The sequence below is a fragment of the Cariama cristata genome, unplaced genomic scaffold (assembly GCF_000690535.1).
Source record: "Cariama cristata isolate BGI_N322 unplaced genomic scaffold, ASM69053v1 scaffold4679, whole genome shotgun sequence".
Taxonomy (NCBI): Eukaryota; Metazoa; Chordata; class Aves; order Cariamiformes; family Cariamidae; genus Cariama; species Cariama cristata.
The window spans coordinates 1-15,896 of NW_009637286.1; the positions used below are offsets into that span (position 1 = coordinate 1).

At 47.1% G+C, this 15,896-nt stretch overlaps 1 protein-coding gene across 1 annotated transcript in view; it reads right to left on the bottom strand.

The window, feature by feature from the left end:
- Positions 1-2,442: 2,442 nt before the first annotated feature.
- LOC104167861 (NT-3 growth factor receptor) overlaps positions 2,443-15,896 on the bottom strand; it is a gene marked incomplete at both ends in the record, with an annotated part of 35,488 nt that continues 22,034 nt past the window's right edge. Inside the window, 5 exons of the mRNA XM_009708252.1 lie at positions 2,443-2,739; positions 4,935-5,076; positions 5,696-5,838; positions 8,116-8,273; positions 15,754-15,822. Coding sequence (XP_009706554.1) covers positions 2,443-2,739; positions 4,935-5,076; positions 5,696-5,838; positions 8,116-8,273; positions 15,754-15,822 — 809 coding nt within the window. The remainder of the gene's footprint in view (positions 2,740-4,934; positions 5,077-5,695; positions 5,839-8,115; positions 8,274-15,753; positions 15,823-15,896) is intronic.

A 15,896-nucleotide genomic window follows, 5' to 3' on the forward strand; every position in this document is an offset into this window, starting at 1 on the left:
AAAAAGGGGGGGGAAGAAATATTTCATTTGGAGCTTCTTTTTTTTTTTCCTATTAAAGCAGACAGAGTCTAGTCATAAAACTCTTTCTGCTTCTATATTTTTCCCTTTCCATTTTGCTCTGCTGGACTAAGCAAATTCAACAGAAACTCACAAAAAGTTTTTCCCACTAAACCCTGTTTTTCAAAGTATAACACATAGCCAAGAAATTTCAGCCAACTTGAGTTCTGTGAGAAGTTCTCAAAGAACTGAACATTCATCGGGGGGAAGTAAGTACATTAACCTTTGTGGATTAAACAAGGAGATGGTAGCCTATGGTAGAGATGCCAATGACAACATGCAATGAGATTTTCATCAGGATATGACATAAATCTGTCCTGGAAGCCACTGCCCTGGATCCTAGAGCCACACCACCACAGAGAAGCAGGATATGGCATGGGGTGTACCTCCCAGCTCCCACCCAGCTTCTAATAGCACCTTTCTCCTCTCAACTTGGGAAGTGCAATCTGGCACAGTACCAACGAGAGGTTGCAGATCAGGGATTTCTAAAAAAACATGGTCACAGGTCCTTTTCTATTCTGATAGGAAGTCTTTCAGGCAGTACGTTTTCGTTAATTATTTAAGACTAATAATCTTATTCTGGGTAGTGACAACAAAACCCTTGCAAGTGTGAATAGCTATTGGCAATAACTTTCTCAAATGGTCCACATTGAGGAACCTTCAATTTGTGGCATTTTCTGGAGGAATCTACCTTCAAATGGGAAATTATAAATGTCAGCTGCATTGAGTGTTAATGTCAGCTGTGGCAGCGGATGGAGCAATGAACTTCAAAGAAGGTAAATTGCATCTTGCATTGGGCTGACAGGGTCTGCCAGGGGGAGGAATGGCTTGGGACTTTGGATCAGAAGAAATAAAAGAAACAGGTCAGTTCCTGAAAAAAAGCATCAGTAAGTACTCCACACCAAGAATACACACAAGGCATGGGTGAAGATGTACTCACAAGGGCAATATTTTACATATATTTCACACAATCCCATTCTCCTAGAGCCTCTGACACAAGAGGCTCTTCAAACATCAACGTGCCTTCCCACATCACAGCACAGTTCAGGTCATTTCCAAAATCAGCTCTCTGGAACAGCAGATCTGTCCCCTTTTCTGGAGGTCCAGCACCTACTTAAGAGCTGTTCTCATTTCACAGATGGGGAAATTGAGTCACAAAGGTGGCACCTGACAGAGCTGAAACTGCAAACCTGTGTGCCTCTCCTCACCCACCTACATTTGATAAGTTGCTCTTCTGCCCTGACGGAAGGAAGCATAAACAGGTCAAGATAGCCAAACAGGCCATCATCCTTGAAGCCAGAATACACATTTTCCACTCCCATCCATATCAGCTCATTTGTTCAATTGTCAGATCTTCAAGGCAGAGACTTGGGTTTGCATTTACGATATCTGACCTGCGGGAAAACTCTGTGTACATATATGGTGTGATATAAATAATAAATGAGAGTACCATTGGTATTTTTCTATATTTAGCAAATGCCCTATTTTGCTGGATTTTCTTGGGCTGCAGGGGCCAATTTAGAGCTGCCACTTTCTCATGGCATCGTTCCTGAAGGCAGTAGCATGCACAGTTCTTAACTCCATACTGACTAGCATGCTGTTGCAATGTCAGAGGGCAGACCAAGACCCTCCATGCTCTTAAAGAGCAGACAGGTCACCACAAAAGTCTCTGCTGCACTTCTCAGAGCTGGATCATCAAATGCTTTTTTTTTTTTTCAGTTAAGCCCTGAATCACTAGGGAGTACAACAGGGAATTCCAAATAATCAGTTAAGAAATCCCAGCAAACTGAAGCAAAGCAACTAATTGAGCCATCGCATCTTTTGTAGACCTGTCATTCTGGAATTGCACATCATATTCAGAAAGAAAACAATCCTGACACTGCTGCATCCAGCTTTAATCTTTTCACAAATGCAAGCTAGAAGAAAAAAAGGGAAGAGCTGCATCACTTCAAAGGGCTTTCCTTTCTTTAGCTTGTAACAAGCAACAACGTAGACGAATACTTTCTCTAAAAAAAATTGGGCAACCTCTTTGCGGCACCCCAAAGGAGAGCCAAAATAATTAACCAAACTTACATCCTATTCCCACTGAAATCTTAAAAAAGGAAAAGAAAGGAAAAAACACTGCAGAATACATTACACAACAAAAATATCTAAACCGGTTAGCGCCTCTGTCTGCATTAAAAAGTTATGACACCAAAGTACACTCGCGTAAGAGAATTGTACTGGTCAGAAGAGGCCTCCAGAGGTCACATCTTCCAACCTGCTGCTCAGACAAAGGCCAATACGGGTTGTCAAGGCCTTGTCTAGGTGTAAGGATTACTGTTGGGACCATAGTAAGACCTCTGGATTGGAAGCAATCCCAATGAAATAAACTAAATATCCTACCTGGAAAGGGCTTTTCAAGGAAGTGTCCTTTGATGGTTTGGTTGGCTGAGCCCAGCTGGTTGGTGGCCACAATCGTGTAGTTGCCATTGTTGTAGTGAGTGGGTTTGTTGAAGAGCAGGCAACCCTCCGACACTTCCCCTTGTTGGTAAAATTCCATGTGGATGATCTCTGTCTCCCGGAGGACCTGGCCATTGTGCAGCCAGTGGAGGGTGGGAGCTGGGTTCCCATGCACTGCAAATGCAATGCAGTGCTCCAGGTGTAGCACCGGCTCCTCCAGAGTTAAGATGCGAGGGGGATCTATCAGAGAGAAACATGGCAGGCTCACAACACACCTCCAGCCACATCATGTCTCTCTACACCATGGAAATTAAGATTATGGAAAACATAACCTCCAAAATCCCTTGTTCCTTCTACTCTTCCCATGGATGTCTGCAAAGAAGCAGTGCTAAGTCACAAGAACCACTCCACATTCCCCAGAAGGAGGATCTGAACCATAGCCAGCTCTCTTGGGCTTCTGAACAGGGGTACAAATTAACAACAGGGATGTTCCTTTCACCAGCCCAGAAACAATTAAACTTGGAGTTTCCCAGTCCACACATCTAATGCTGCTCTGCTTCCCTCAAGGGATGATGGGCAGGCTGCCTGTCCCCATTAAGGAGGACACCATGACGTAGCACTGTTACATTACACGTGTGCAAGGTGCCTGTGGGAGCTCTCCAGTTGCACTGAGTGATTTTGGATTGCATAGCGGTGGAAGCAAACATCCCTCAGCGACTGCCTGTCCTTTGGGGTTTTGACTGCCTGAATATCCCAAAGGAGCTCTCACCCGCCGAGCACCCTCCAGGGGTGTTTTAATTAAAGGGAGGAGAGTGGGAGAGGGAAAAGCAAAGCAGAGATGCCACCTGCAATTTATTGCATATGCATTGTCTTCCCCCGGGACACCCCAAGAATTCAAAAGTTGCTCTGCCATTGCTTCTGAAAGCCCATTTACAACGCCTACATGCAAGGTCCCAAACCCCAAGGCTGGTAAGGCCTGAAGTAGAAGAACAGAGTTTCGTGCAAAGACAAAGGACACAAAAATACATAGGTCTTCCCTAAAACTCTCCTTTTCCTGGTACCATCCAGCTGCAAAGAGAATCCATGGAGCATCCACAAGGAACAAAAACAATGCACCAACTTTGACCTATCTTTTGGAAAGAAGGTAGTGAAGGTGGTAGAAGAGAAAAAAGTGCAGAGCTGGTTGGAGCTAAGCAAAATTCTCCCACCAGCACCCAGTTACCCTGAACCACATAGCCACATCCTTTCACTTGCAAGCCTAGATCTGCATGTGGCTTGTTCACATCTTCCTGGCAAGGAGTATTCAAAACAGGCAGCCACCTACATGCACAAACCCAGATCTTTTCAGCGTGAAGTTACAGCCTGACTGATGGGTCTGGGTAACAAGAGCAGGGGTAGCAGAAACTGTCAGCAGCTTAGAGGATTACCAGGGTGAGAACAGGCATCGGCATGGTGCTGTTCAAGGTGTGGAGGAAAAGATGTTAAAACGCAGTGCAAAAAAACACCCGCCTGCTGACCAACCACCTCTGAGATGAACCGAACTTTAATTACCTCCATTCCTCAGTCCATCAACAGCACTTATTGGGAGGAAGATGAAAGTAGTAAAGCATCTCCTTTCCTTTTTCCTATCCTTTGTGACTGCTTTGTCTGCAGGACCCAATGGCTCCTACACTGCACTGGACACACAATATGTGCGAGTTCACCAAGACTAGCCAGAATCCCATGTGGGCCTCTGCTCTACCTGGCAAGGCTGGGGATAGGGGACAGATTTTTCAAACTACAAAGTAAGGGCAAATATTACCGACACAGCAACATATAGTAAATCTCAGCTGCTTGAGAACACAAAGCTGTGTAAACTTCCTCTTAAGGTCAGGTTTGTGTTAAATTATATTAGAAAGCACAAAGAAAGTTTAGCTACCTGCAGCTAAAATGAATAGTTGAAATTTGACATGCACATGTTTACATGGTATTTGCAGTTTAACTTTGTAGGAACAGATCTGAGAGGAAGCACTGGCATCCCTGAAATCAGAGACAAGATTTACACTGGCTTTAGCAAGGGTGACATTTACCTCTCACATAGCATCAGAGTGAGCAACTCTGTGTTTGTAAACAGAGATTTAGTCCCTCTACAGTTTTTCCTGACTCTGCTGGATCTTCCAAGGGATAGGTGGAGAGATGTCCACTACCAGCACAGCACTGCTGCTCCTCCCCTGCTGTAATGCCCATTTCTGCATTAATGGAAGCAGTAGCAAAGTAAAAATACTAACACTTAAGGGAGAGCTGTACAAAGATCCACCTCCTCCTCACTGTGCTCAGCTCCTAACTCTAAGCCACAAAACCAGTATGCCACATGTAGCAGGTGGCTATGCATTCAAACGGTTCCCAGGGCAGCCGTTCAGCCTCTACAAGGTCAAGGTCTTTCCACTGCTACTTACAGTAGACGGTGAGCAGCACACTGGCATTGCTCATCCCCACCACGTTTTCGGCAATGCAAGTAAGCAGGAATCCATTGTCCTCACTAGTGACATTCACCAAGGTCAAATTGATGGCATGAACATTGGTCCAGTTGAGGTTGGTCTAAAAATCCCAGAGAGAAATACAGACATAAATCAGTTTCTGGTGGCTCCTCTCCTCCCCACTACTACCCCTAGAAGACGAGGATCACAGTTTCTACATAAGATGTGAGAAGGTCTCCAAAATCCAAGGACAACTAGGATCTGGGTCAAGAGAGCTGTTTCCTCATCTGATTAAATACACCTCATCTGATTAAACACACCGCATCTTGTAAGAGGAAATACTGGGAGGGGGAGAGCCACAGCATTATAGCACTGATAAACCTGGCTTGCCTCTAGAGAAGCTTGCTTAGCTGCTTATTTCAGCTACAGCTATTGCAGACACCTCTGTAAACAGGTAGTTTCATTAGAGGAGACATGAGTTAATTCAATTAGGGAGCACTGAGATATGAAGCTATCTCATCTTCGCTTTCCAGCCATACAGAGGGAAGGTTTTCCTACCTTCAGGTAGTTCCCAGGTGGATAGGGTACAGCCTCAACTTTCCTTTGGACACAACCATTCCATGTTTCTCATAGCAGTCTCCACCATCTACCTGACCCTCCGCCTAGACACAGAACCCATGGCAGCTGTCTTGCCCTTGCCACATCGGGTGCAGACAGCAGTGAGGTCCTGCGGCCCCTACCTGGTGCGTGTTGATGGAGTGGAGATCGGCCACCATCCAGTCAACGTCGGGCAGCGGCGAGCCTGAGCCGTTGCAGGTGATGACAGCGTTCTCCCCTTCCCGCACTGTCAGGTTCACGTGGCTCACGCTGATCTCGGGGAGGTCTAGGAGAGCCAGACACCAAGGTGCTCAGGTGTGGAGCAGCATTTGTTACAGCCAGCCACAGGATATGCGTGTGGACCCAGATCCCACCAAGTTGTTTCCCAAATCAGCCTCCGACACCCTGGGATAAGTAGCAGAAGGCAACAGCATGGCCTTGCCAAGTCTTGGAGACAGGGGATAATGTAGACACTGCAGATGTGTCAGGTGAACAGACCCTCCCATCACATCCGAATCCAAAAGTTGGTGTCCAGTTCTGGTTACCCTTCCCTTCACACAATCCCCATCCTCAACTCTTCTACTCCCACAGAAGCTGCTCTCAAGGATAGTCATCTGGGATGGGAAAGCTGTGTATGCTGGGAGAGGATCCAAAGTGTTCCCAACTCCAGGGACAAGGCATAGAGCACCCAGCACTCCAGGTGAGGAAAATGTCCCTCTAATTCATAACAATCAAGAGAAGATGACCAAGGATGTGACCTCTTATTAACTGCAGTTCTCCTAATAAATGGTGCCCTTGTTCTTCCTCAGTGGTGGCAGAAACTCACTGATTTATAGTGGTTCTGATTTACACCACTTCCTTACTTGCTGCCACAGGCACCAAATATCCTTGCAACACCAAACAAGACAGAGCTGGTTGCAAGAAGGGCACAGAGCCTTCTTGCATAGGGGAGGCTTTCTGGGCTGTTCGTAGAGGCAAATTGCGTAGGTAGGGCAGGGGGGAAATGACCAGTGGTCCCCTCCCATCATAGGGCAGTAGCATGCTAACCCAAAGCCACGGATGGGGATACACATCCTTTCATTACCATCAGGGAGTGACACCAGGAGGGAACCAACAATGTACTGATTTTGGGAGATACCAGAAGAAAGGAGGCAGCAGTCAAGGCCTGGCAAATCTTCACAGGTGGTAGGAAGCAGCAGAGAGGGAGAGAGAGAGGAGGGACACGTATGGTCTCTCCAGGTTGAGCTGGTATCAAACATGGCCATACCAAGCCATGCTAGCTCTCAGCACGAAAGCACAAAGACAAATGGGGTGTTGTTACAACACCCCTTGAGTTGTCTTAGTGCTTGAACTGAAAGACTCTCCTCTGGAGGAAAGCAGATCAGTGTGGCTCCCTGCCCTTCCAGGAGACTGTGAGGTCCGAGGAGGTGCTCACCCTACACACCAGCAAATTCCTGTTCCCAAATCAGCACCCTGCTATACCCTAAAATCTAACACCATCACTGATGGAGTCGCCTCTCCTCCTGTCCCTGATCCCTAAGGATTTTTTTTTTTTTCCCTCTAATCCTTGCAGATTATTCTTCCCACGTGAGGAGGAAATTACAGCACTCCCTCAAATCTTTTTGGTTCATCCACATGCAGGGACACTTTGGCCAATTTCCAGAGCTTAATAAGGGGACATTGTGAACTTGTGGGGGGCGGGGAGTCATGCAAATCCAAATATACATGCTGTTTGACTACTACTGCTACAAGAAACAAAACCAAATTCCTAGAACAGATGACAATGATCAGAAAAAGAAAACCTCTATTTTTCCTCATTTTTTCAGCCTGTGACTTTGACAGCTGCTTGTGTATAGACAGTTTAATTGCTCTGCTGAAGGTACACCTCCTTCCCCCTACTCTGCAAGGGATGCTTTCCAGTAATGGCAATCGCAGAGGAAAAACCGACACTGAACAGGCAGCTGATGTGTGAACAAGGTGAAGGAAAAAAGGGATAACTATTGAACATGCCTCATGTTGCTCCTGGGACCACTAGACTCTTTTAAAAATCAGTAGGAAACAGAAAGAGATATAAAGTCACTCCTGCCTCTTCCCTATGGATATGGGCTTTCAATCAAAAAAATAAAACAAAAGAAAATTAAGAGAGACATGTATTTCCTAAGAGTAATTATGAAAGATATGGTGGCAGTGTCTTTTAACAATATGCTGTTTCTAGGATTTGTTAGGTAGAGGAAGAGCAACATGAAACATATCCCCTTTCAAGACATCATCTAGACATCACAGATACTTGTACAAGCAACAGCATTACAGCAAAGCAAATGCCTCAAATCTACCCAATATCTTCACACGCACAGAAACAGCAGCCCCACGTTTACCCAGATACTGTATTTGTAATCCACAAACTACTCCAACCAGCCTCAATCGTCTTGTTCTTGGTGACATGGTGGGATTCTGCTACACGAGGTTCCCCGAGCAAAGGGTTGAACCAGGGTTGCCGGATAGGACAGGGCTCGCTCCCGGCATCCTCCTGACCTCCCTCGTGCCCAGCCCCAGGAGTCCTTACCGCACTGGGTGATGTTCATCTCCTGCAAAGGGATGATGGCTGCATCCATGTTCATGCAGTAGAGTTCCTGGTACTGCAGGTTTGCCTCGCCCTTCTCCTGCCAGAGCTGGATCCAGCGGATGTCGCAGCTGCAGTTAAAAAGGTTCCTCTCTAGTCTCCTGAGGGCAGAGAGAGCGTGAGAAAGGACGGTGGGGTGGGGAAGGAGAAGCAGGGCCATCACCTGGCTCCGGGCTCCCTGAGGAAGGAGGACAGGAGGACAGGTGCAAGGAGCCCTTTAGAGCTAAGGGAGAATCTCTGCCGTGTTATTTGCCTGGGGTCTTCTGGCACTCACTATTCATATCTCTCCCACCTCCAGAGTGACAGCGGTTACACATCCATGCATACACACAGTCTCCTTCATGCACACACACAAGGTTTTACATCTCCCATGGCAGCATACGGATACACACAACATCTTTCACCACAAGATCTGCACATCAGCAGCTCGGTCCCACAGCCATCCAGACACCCAAAACATTCACCCCTCAGCAAGGGAGTAGGCAGCTCCTCACTGCCCTAAAATATTGATTCATATCTTCAAATCCCACTTCAGTGGGGGTCCAAGATCCTGCTGGGTAAAACACACCTCCAGCCCCCACAAGCGCTCAGTGAAGCTGGCAGCTCTTCTCCCGGATATGTTGTATGGATACAGCCTCCTGGTGACCCAGGACACGAGCTTACGTGCAGGGTATCATGCATTTTAATCAAATAAAACAGCACTGCACTGAGACCCTGCTGACCTAACCAGGAGAAATGGAAAAAAGCACTGCCTTTAATGTACTTCATTTAAAACACACTTACACATAGTTTATATACTGGGAATATTTATTATAATTGATTTTCCAACCTATTAACCATTTCATTTACATTTTTAAAGCCCTGAAGCTCTCTGTGGAGATGCAAGGAGGGCAGGTCTCCGGAGGGAGGAGAGCCCAGTGCTCAGCCAGGACAGACTGAGTTACCAACGTGGGTTGCAATGATAACTTGAGCAAAACAGGAGATACAGCCTGAATAAACAAAATATGTCCCCACATAACTGTAAAGCAAAAGAAAGTAAGGAGCAGAGTAGCCAGCACTGCAAAAGGTGAGCTCGGTCACCCCAAAGCAGAAGGGCATCTCCGAAGGTCAAACCATTGCTTCACGCAACATCTAGATCCTCCTGTCATACAGGGGGAAGCTGTTTTTCTGGTCTGTTCCCATGTATTATTGCAAAATTCATGCTTGCTTTTACAAAATTAATTCCACCGACTAACAGGATTTGGAAACAACCTTCCAAACATGCAGCTGCTGTTTCATCAATACAGTACTGCAAAGGAAGGAGGACAAGGGATCTTCTGGTAGCACTCAGGGACATTAAACCTGAACCCTCACGATGCCACTTTGAATCTTCTCATAGAACAAGATGCCATCTGACTTTTTTTTTTTTTTTTTTTTGAACAAACACTGAGTTAAGCTTCACTCTGTGCCTTTTCATTAGTTCATTCCTCTCCCATCAAAAGCACATAAATCTTTGCTACACAGGTACAAGGCTCAGACAAGCGACTCAAAGGCCAAAGCACTAAATTTAACAGACCAGAGCAGATTAGTGCAGTGATTTGGTGAAATTCAAATGATGAGGCATCCCCTGCATGCTACGATGGGTACTGCCAGCGCCTCATGCAGGCTTTGCATCCTCTTCTGCATGGCCACGAATCCACGTTCTCCTCGGGATTCTCCCAAGGTCAATTCTACCATCAGGAAATGGGATGACATGTGGGTAAGAGCCGTGGACTTTGCTAACGGCAGCTCAGGTAACCGGAATTGTACCCTGAGACTGGGCAGGGAGCTGGGGGAGCTCAGAGGTAATGGGGGAGAAATTCTGCTCTGCTGCAAATATTCTCACGAAATGAGGCTGCTGGGGAGAGCCGCTGTCCTAGCACTTAAGGGCAGCTCTATAAGTAATAGACAGAAGCCTTCCTGGCCCATTGCTAATTCATGAAGGCCCATGAATAATACAGGAGCAGCGTGCTCCAGGGCAGAACTTACCCATGACCTGCCCCAACAGCAGTGATGTAACTTTCTCTAATCGAGACCCCCACAGGGGCTTTTGCACAAATTAACTCCCACCACTGGCTGGGTGTCGTTTCGAGTGCCATCAGCAGCTGGCATGCCACCACAGGTAGAAGGGGCACAGACGTGTGCACTCATTTTCCCTAACATGTGTTGCAAAACCACCCTTGACATGTGGGAGATACCCTCCCTCCTTGCTTGATGCTTGCCCTGCCATGCCAGATGGCTCCCCAGAGAGGTGTGTGGGGATTTCCATGCTCACACTGTCCTGCACCTGCCCAAAAAACTGGACCTCCATTTCTCTTCTTAGACCCCATCCCTTGCAGGGATCATTAGGAGCTGCAGCTCCTCCCAACTCTTACTCCCACAACTTCTGTAACGCAAATCCACTATCTACAACCCTCTGCTTGCTGAGATAAAATTCCCTTCTCTGCAATGAGGAGAAGCACCTTGAGGACCACCAAGGACCCTTTGGCCAAAACGCACCGCCAGGTCAGAAGACGTGGCCATGTGCTGCAGAGACATCTCCCACCACAGCAGGAAGGACAAAAACTGGTGCTGAAAGGCACAGCGGGGCAACCAAGAGGTCTTGATTGCCATCATGTGCTTAATGGGTGCAGCAGTGCCACAGCAAGAACTAAGGCAAGGGGCTCCCTCTCATAAGATGTATCTGGCACAGCTTACTCCCAGAGAGGACAAGTAAACCCAAAGCGCATTTTTCACACACAGCCTTAGCCTGGAAATGTTGCCAAAGCATTGGTTGGTTACAGGCACTCAGGAGCTGTGCACACTCCCACACCTTCTGAAGGTCTCATTAAAGCTGAAAATACCTGTGAGAAATAGCAAGTATCACAGCCCCAAGTGAGCCGGGCTCCCTCTGCACAAGCAGAGCTGCTCTCTGCACTGAGGAGCTGGCCCAAAACGGGGCTGAACCCGCACATGAGCCAGAGTCATCCACCAGCCCCAGGCAAAGCACAGGCTCGCGGCAGGGTGTACTCTGGGCACAGCCTCTTCACAAAGCAGGCACATTGCAGGGCTCGTGTTTGGGACAGAGGAAAACTGTGACAATCATGCCCTGCACTGTCATTTGAGGGGATAATGATAGAACTGAAACCCCAGAGTCATGTGGACACCAAGTTAACCCTTCAGAGGCAGCCATGCTGCAAGTGCCTGGCTGAGCCAAGCTTTCCTCCCCGCAGAGAGCTGTACCCACTGCTACCCAAAACTGCCTGGATAGCCTACACCAGGGTGGGCCAGTGCGAGAGAGGGATGCCATCAGCATCCCGGTATCTACTGAGACAGACAGGACTTCACAAACACACACAGAGCAGGTTTTTTTCAGGCTAGGCAGCTAAATGAGACACACACCCTGTCCCATGCCTCCCTACTCATCAACTAAAACAAAGCTGTCTGCAGTTAAAGCCTCTCAGAGGGCAGTGGAGATTCTTGCCACACTTCTCCTGTGTGTTTTGATTCACATAAAACTGCTGCCAAGGTTTCATACACTTGCAATTAAAACACTCTCCTACCTCCGGACTGAGACTGCTTCCCTGAGCTTGAGAAAAAAAGAGCACCCAGCAGAGAGACAGAACAAAATCTATTTTTTGTTTTTCCATTTCTATTTATTTCCCAGAATCAGGGCTTCTCTTGGCAGTCCAGCCAGAATTGTTATTTCTGAATCTCTGCCAGAAAGGGATGGGATAGAAAGGGAAGAACTCAGACCTGGAGCGACACGTGGCATCTGACGGCTGGATTAGCTAATGCAGAGAGCAGGCAAATACCCACTGTCTAGCTATGACTCTATTAGTGTGACTGTTGGCGGCAGCGAGTTTTTAAGCTAGAGGCACAGATGATGTTAAGTTGGACTCATAACATTAACAGAGATGCTGCTGTGCCCCATCCCTACCAAAGCCTCTTGCCGTAGCATTGCAGAAATCTACTGCAGAGCAAGCTGGCATGGACTGCTGGTATTAGAAATGCTGATGGGCTGGGCAGAGCAGCAAGATGTTCAGGACTACAAGGTTTTATACAACCAAAGATGTAATTGGATCCAGAGTCTTAGGTCTTTCCGGGAAGGAATTTCTTGAAATGTCAGCCCTAAGCTCTCTGAGGACATGACAAAGGAAGCCAAGGACATGACAGAGGAAACCAGCTGTGACTTCTGGATAAGAAAGGTCTAAGTCCAATGTTTATGAGCTGTTGCATGTGTCAGATGCTTCCCTGTGCATACTCAGTTTCAGACTTAAGAGAGCTGTGAACACATTAGCCCAAGCCCTGTCGGTCAAGGACAGTCCGTGCTGTGGGAATTAGGGCTGGAGTTACTGGAAACCATTCCAAGCCTTACTTCTGGCCAGGAGGAGAAAGAGATAATATTCTTTGGAAGTGCGTCCCATTTTTGCCATCCTTTCTTCAGTGAGTCAGCAGGGGAAAATCTCAGCTCTGTTGAACAAGAAGAGACTCTGCTTTAAAGCAATACCATCTTCCCAAGCTTGCGATGCCTTGAATTCAGCCAGGCAGCTGTTTCAAGCTCCAAGTTCCTGTCCACCTGCCTGCTGTCATAGCGTGGCATGATCTTCCCATTAGTTTTCTGCTCTTTCCTCCTGTGCGTTCACCGTGAGTGGCTTTGTCAGGTCTCACGTTCCCAGGTAATCTCCGTGTCGCATCATTTGTAGTTCCTCTCCTCCCAACACTCTCCTGGTGACAATCCTCCCATCACTTCCTTTCCCACGTGCTCCGCTACTCTGAGCTGCCTCATTGCAAGTCACAGTTTTGCCTTCGGTGACATTCTCCCTCGGGATTCACGATTGCCTGGTAGCACTGGGGCACTGGTACTCAATGTAAGATGCCTCTGGTGAACCACTGCAGACCTGCACCCGCTTGTCCCACCAGCCTTCCCCATAGACCTAACATTCTCAAGAAGAGCAGCCTCTTGCCAGTATCTCTGTGTCCCTGAGGTCTTCTGGCCTCTCCATGGCCGTGCACACGTGCTGCTGCTCAGCTTGCCTTCCTCAGGCTTGCTGCCTCTGCATCGGTCTCACTGCCTCCTTCCTTTCCAGAGGGTTTTGGCTCCACTTCAAGTCCTTGGCTGATGTCAGTCTGCAACTCCCTTTCTAGCTTTCACCAGTGCTTCACACTCGCTTTATGTGGGCCATGTATTCTGTCTCCTTCCCAGATTCTGGAAGCCTCCTTGGAGCTCAGTGTGCCAAAAAACTGTCTTCTACTCACCCATCCTCTGCATTTCTAAAAAAGTACACTATTTCCCACTTCTGCGCATCCATTACTAATTTCTCCCCATCTTGGGGATTTGCTTTTCCTTATCAACAGGTCCCATCCTTCTAGCACTCAGGGCCATGACCATCCCATGGTAGACAACATATGTCTTTACCTTAATTCTCAACATCTTTACGTGAATGATTATTCAGAACCCCTAGCTCAGGCTACACCTCCATGCTGTTTTCTCTCAAACAAATCCAAAGTTCAGCATGACAGCTTCATGGCCTCAGGGAGGACAGTGCAGGCACATCCTCCTGCCCCATTAACACTGACGTCCCAGTGGGTATCAGCTAAAATCTCTCTCTCTCGTCACATTTTGGGGAAGAGCATCATCATGTTGTTCTGGTACTGACCATCCTGCCTTGCTCACGTGGATGGAGGGTCCTTAGTGACAAGGAGACCAGAGAGGAACATTTGTCAGGAAGCACGAGTGGCAAAGCAATTCTTCAGAAAAAATAAACTTGACCAAGCTCTTACTCCAGCCCAGGCAACAGCAATCCAGACCCTGCAGACACACACATTTGTAGGTCTAAGTTGATCACTGGAGTTGGTGCCAGGAGACGGTTTGCCAAGACTCCTTTTGCAGCATGGTGGCAGGAGTGATCCAGCCGAGGCTCCAGCCCCACGTGGTGCCAAGCCTCGCCATGAGACACCATGGACACCACACTTCATGTCAGTGCTGCTTTCCCACCCCATCACCTCTTTCTACCAACCACACCTGCAATTTCCCACATTTCTATCTGCATTACTTCTTTCATCTATTGGGCTCTGTTATCTCCAAGAAAACCACTCTGAGCACAGCTCCAACTGGAGCCAAGTAATTCAGCTTCTTCCCTTTTGCCAGGCTGCAGAGTGCTGGCCCCAATGACTCTGCTGACACCAACCAAAGCCACCCCAAGCACACCAGCTTCCCTGTCAGGGATCACCATAGCAGGACAACACAGATATATTCTTCATCAGGTAGGGACAAGAACACTTTGCTGCCCAAACAGCAGCATCTCAGTTCCTTTTGTGCTTGGTATTGGCCTTTTGAGCCTGACTTGGGTTGGCAGACCTGGAACATGCCTGAAGAAACAAAATATGACCAAATGAAACAAAGCCACATAAAAACAAGCCCTGTTGGAAGTATTCCCATTAATCTGCAGGCTCACCGTTACCCCAGGCCCTGCCAGTGCCTCTACCTCAGGACTGCAGCCCCATTTGCTCCCCCCCCCACTCCTGGGTCTCTCTTGGGTAACAACCATCAATCTGAGTTTTGCCAGACAGTGCAATGACAATAAGTAAAGGTCTAAGAATACAAATGACTCATGCTATTAAACTTGAAACCTGAGCCAGGCTTGAAAAATATTTAGAGCTGTAATCAGTGAGGAGACAAATTCCAAATTCAGCATTTTAACTCTGCAAGCCAGATTCCCCATCAGAAGGGCGTTTCTCTATTTTCTAATATCACTATTAGTATTTTTCATTTAACAATTTGACAGAAATAAAATACACTGCAGTAACACCAGTGATAACACACTTAGTCCCACTTGAAAGACTGTCTTTATTCTTTCATAAGTCACTTCTAGCTTACAGCTCTATTGATCATCAGTGAGGATGAATGGAGCTTCCCAGGATCCTCGGGGACAAATCCTACATATATATATATATTTTTTTTTTTTTTTTTAATACCCACCAAACAACTATTTCTAAAATTCAACAAAACAGGTCATCAGGGTAACGCTCCATTGATTTCATGTCCACTTATTCTTCAAGCACAGCATTGAATGCTCTATCAATAATTCAGCAGGCTGAAGGCCACCGGTGCCCCAGGAGAGACACTATCTCATCTCCTACATAGGAGCTGGGAGGTGCCTCGACTGCAGAGCAAGGGAGTCATTCGCCTAAAAAGCAGGGGTGTCTTATAAAACATGTCCATCAGCTAAAGAAAAACAGTTAGCCCTACCCTGCAACAGATGAGGATCAAGTATTTGAGAAGATTCACTCAAAATCTGGCCTAGTAAGTATTTCTAATGTGTTCCCAGAGTTAGTCAACCATTTACTACCTCAGGCATGACTTGTTCATCATCCCGACGTTAATTAGCCAGCTGCTGTGAAGTTAAAAGAGAAGCGGTTCTGCTCTGGTGCTCCTGTACCCAGGAAACCCTCCCAAGGATGGTGCTGCCCACCAGAGTTTTAGGTAATTATTCACAGGCTTCAAAATAGCTCTATTTGGAAATAGTTCCTCCTCTCAGCCTCCCCTCTTCTCCCAGGAGATACCTCCAGGGTGGGACTTACAGTTCAAAGAGTCGCAGGGTCTGGAAGAGTTGCCATGACAGAGTGGTGAGCCGGTTCCCAGAGAGGTCTCTGAAAATTAACAAGGAAAAAAAAAAAAAAAAAAAAAAAAAAAGACACAGAAAAAAATTCCTCCTGCACACGGC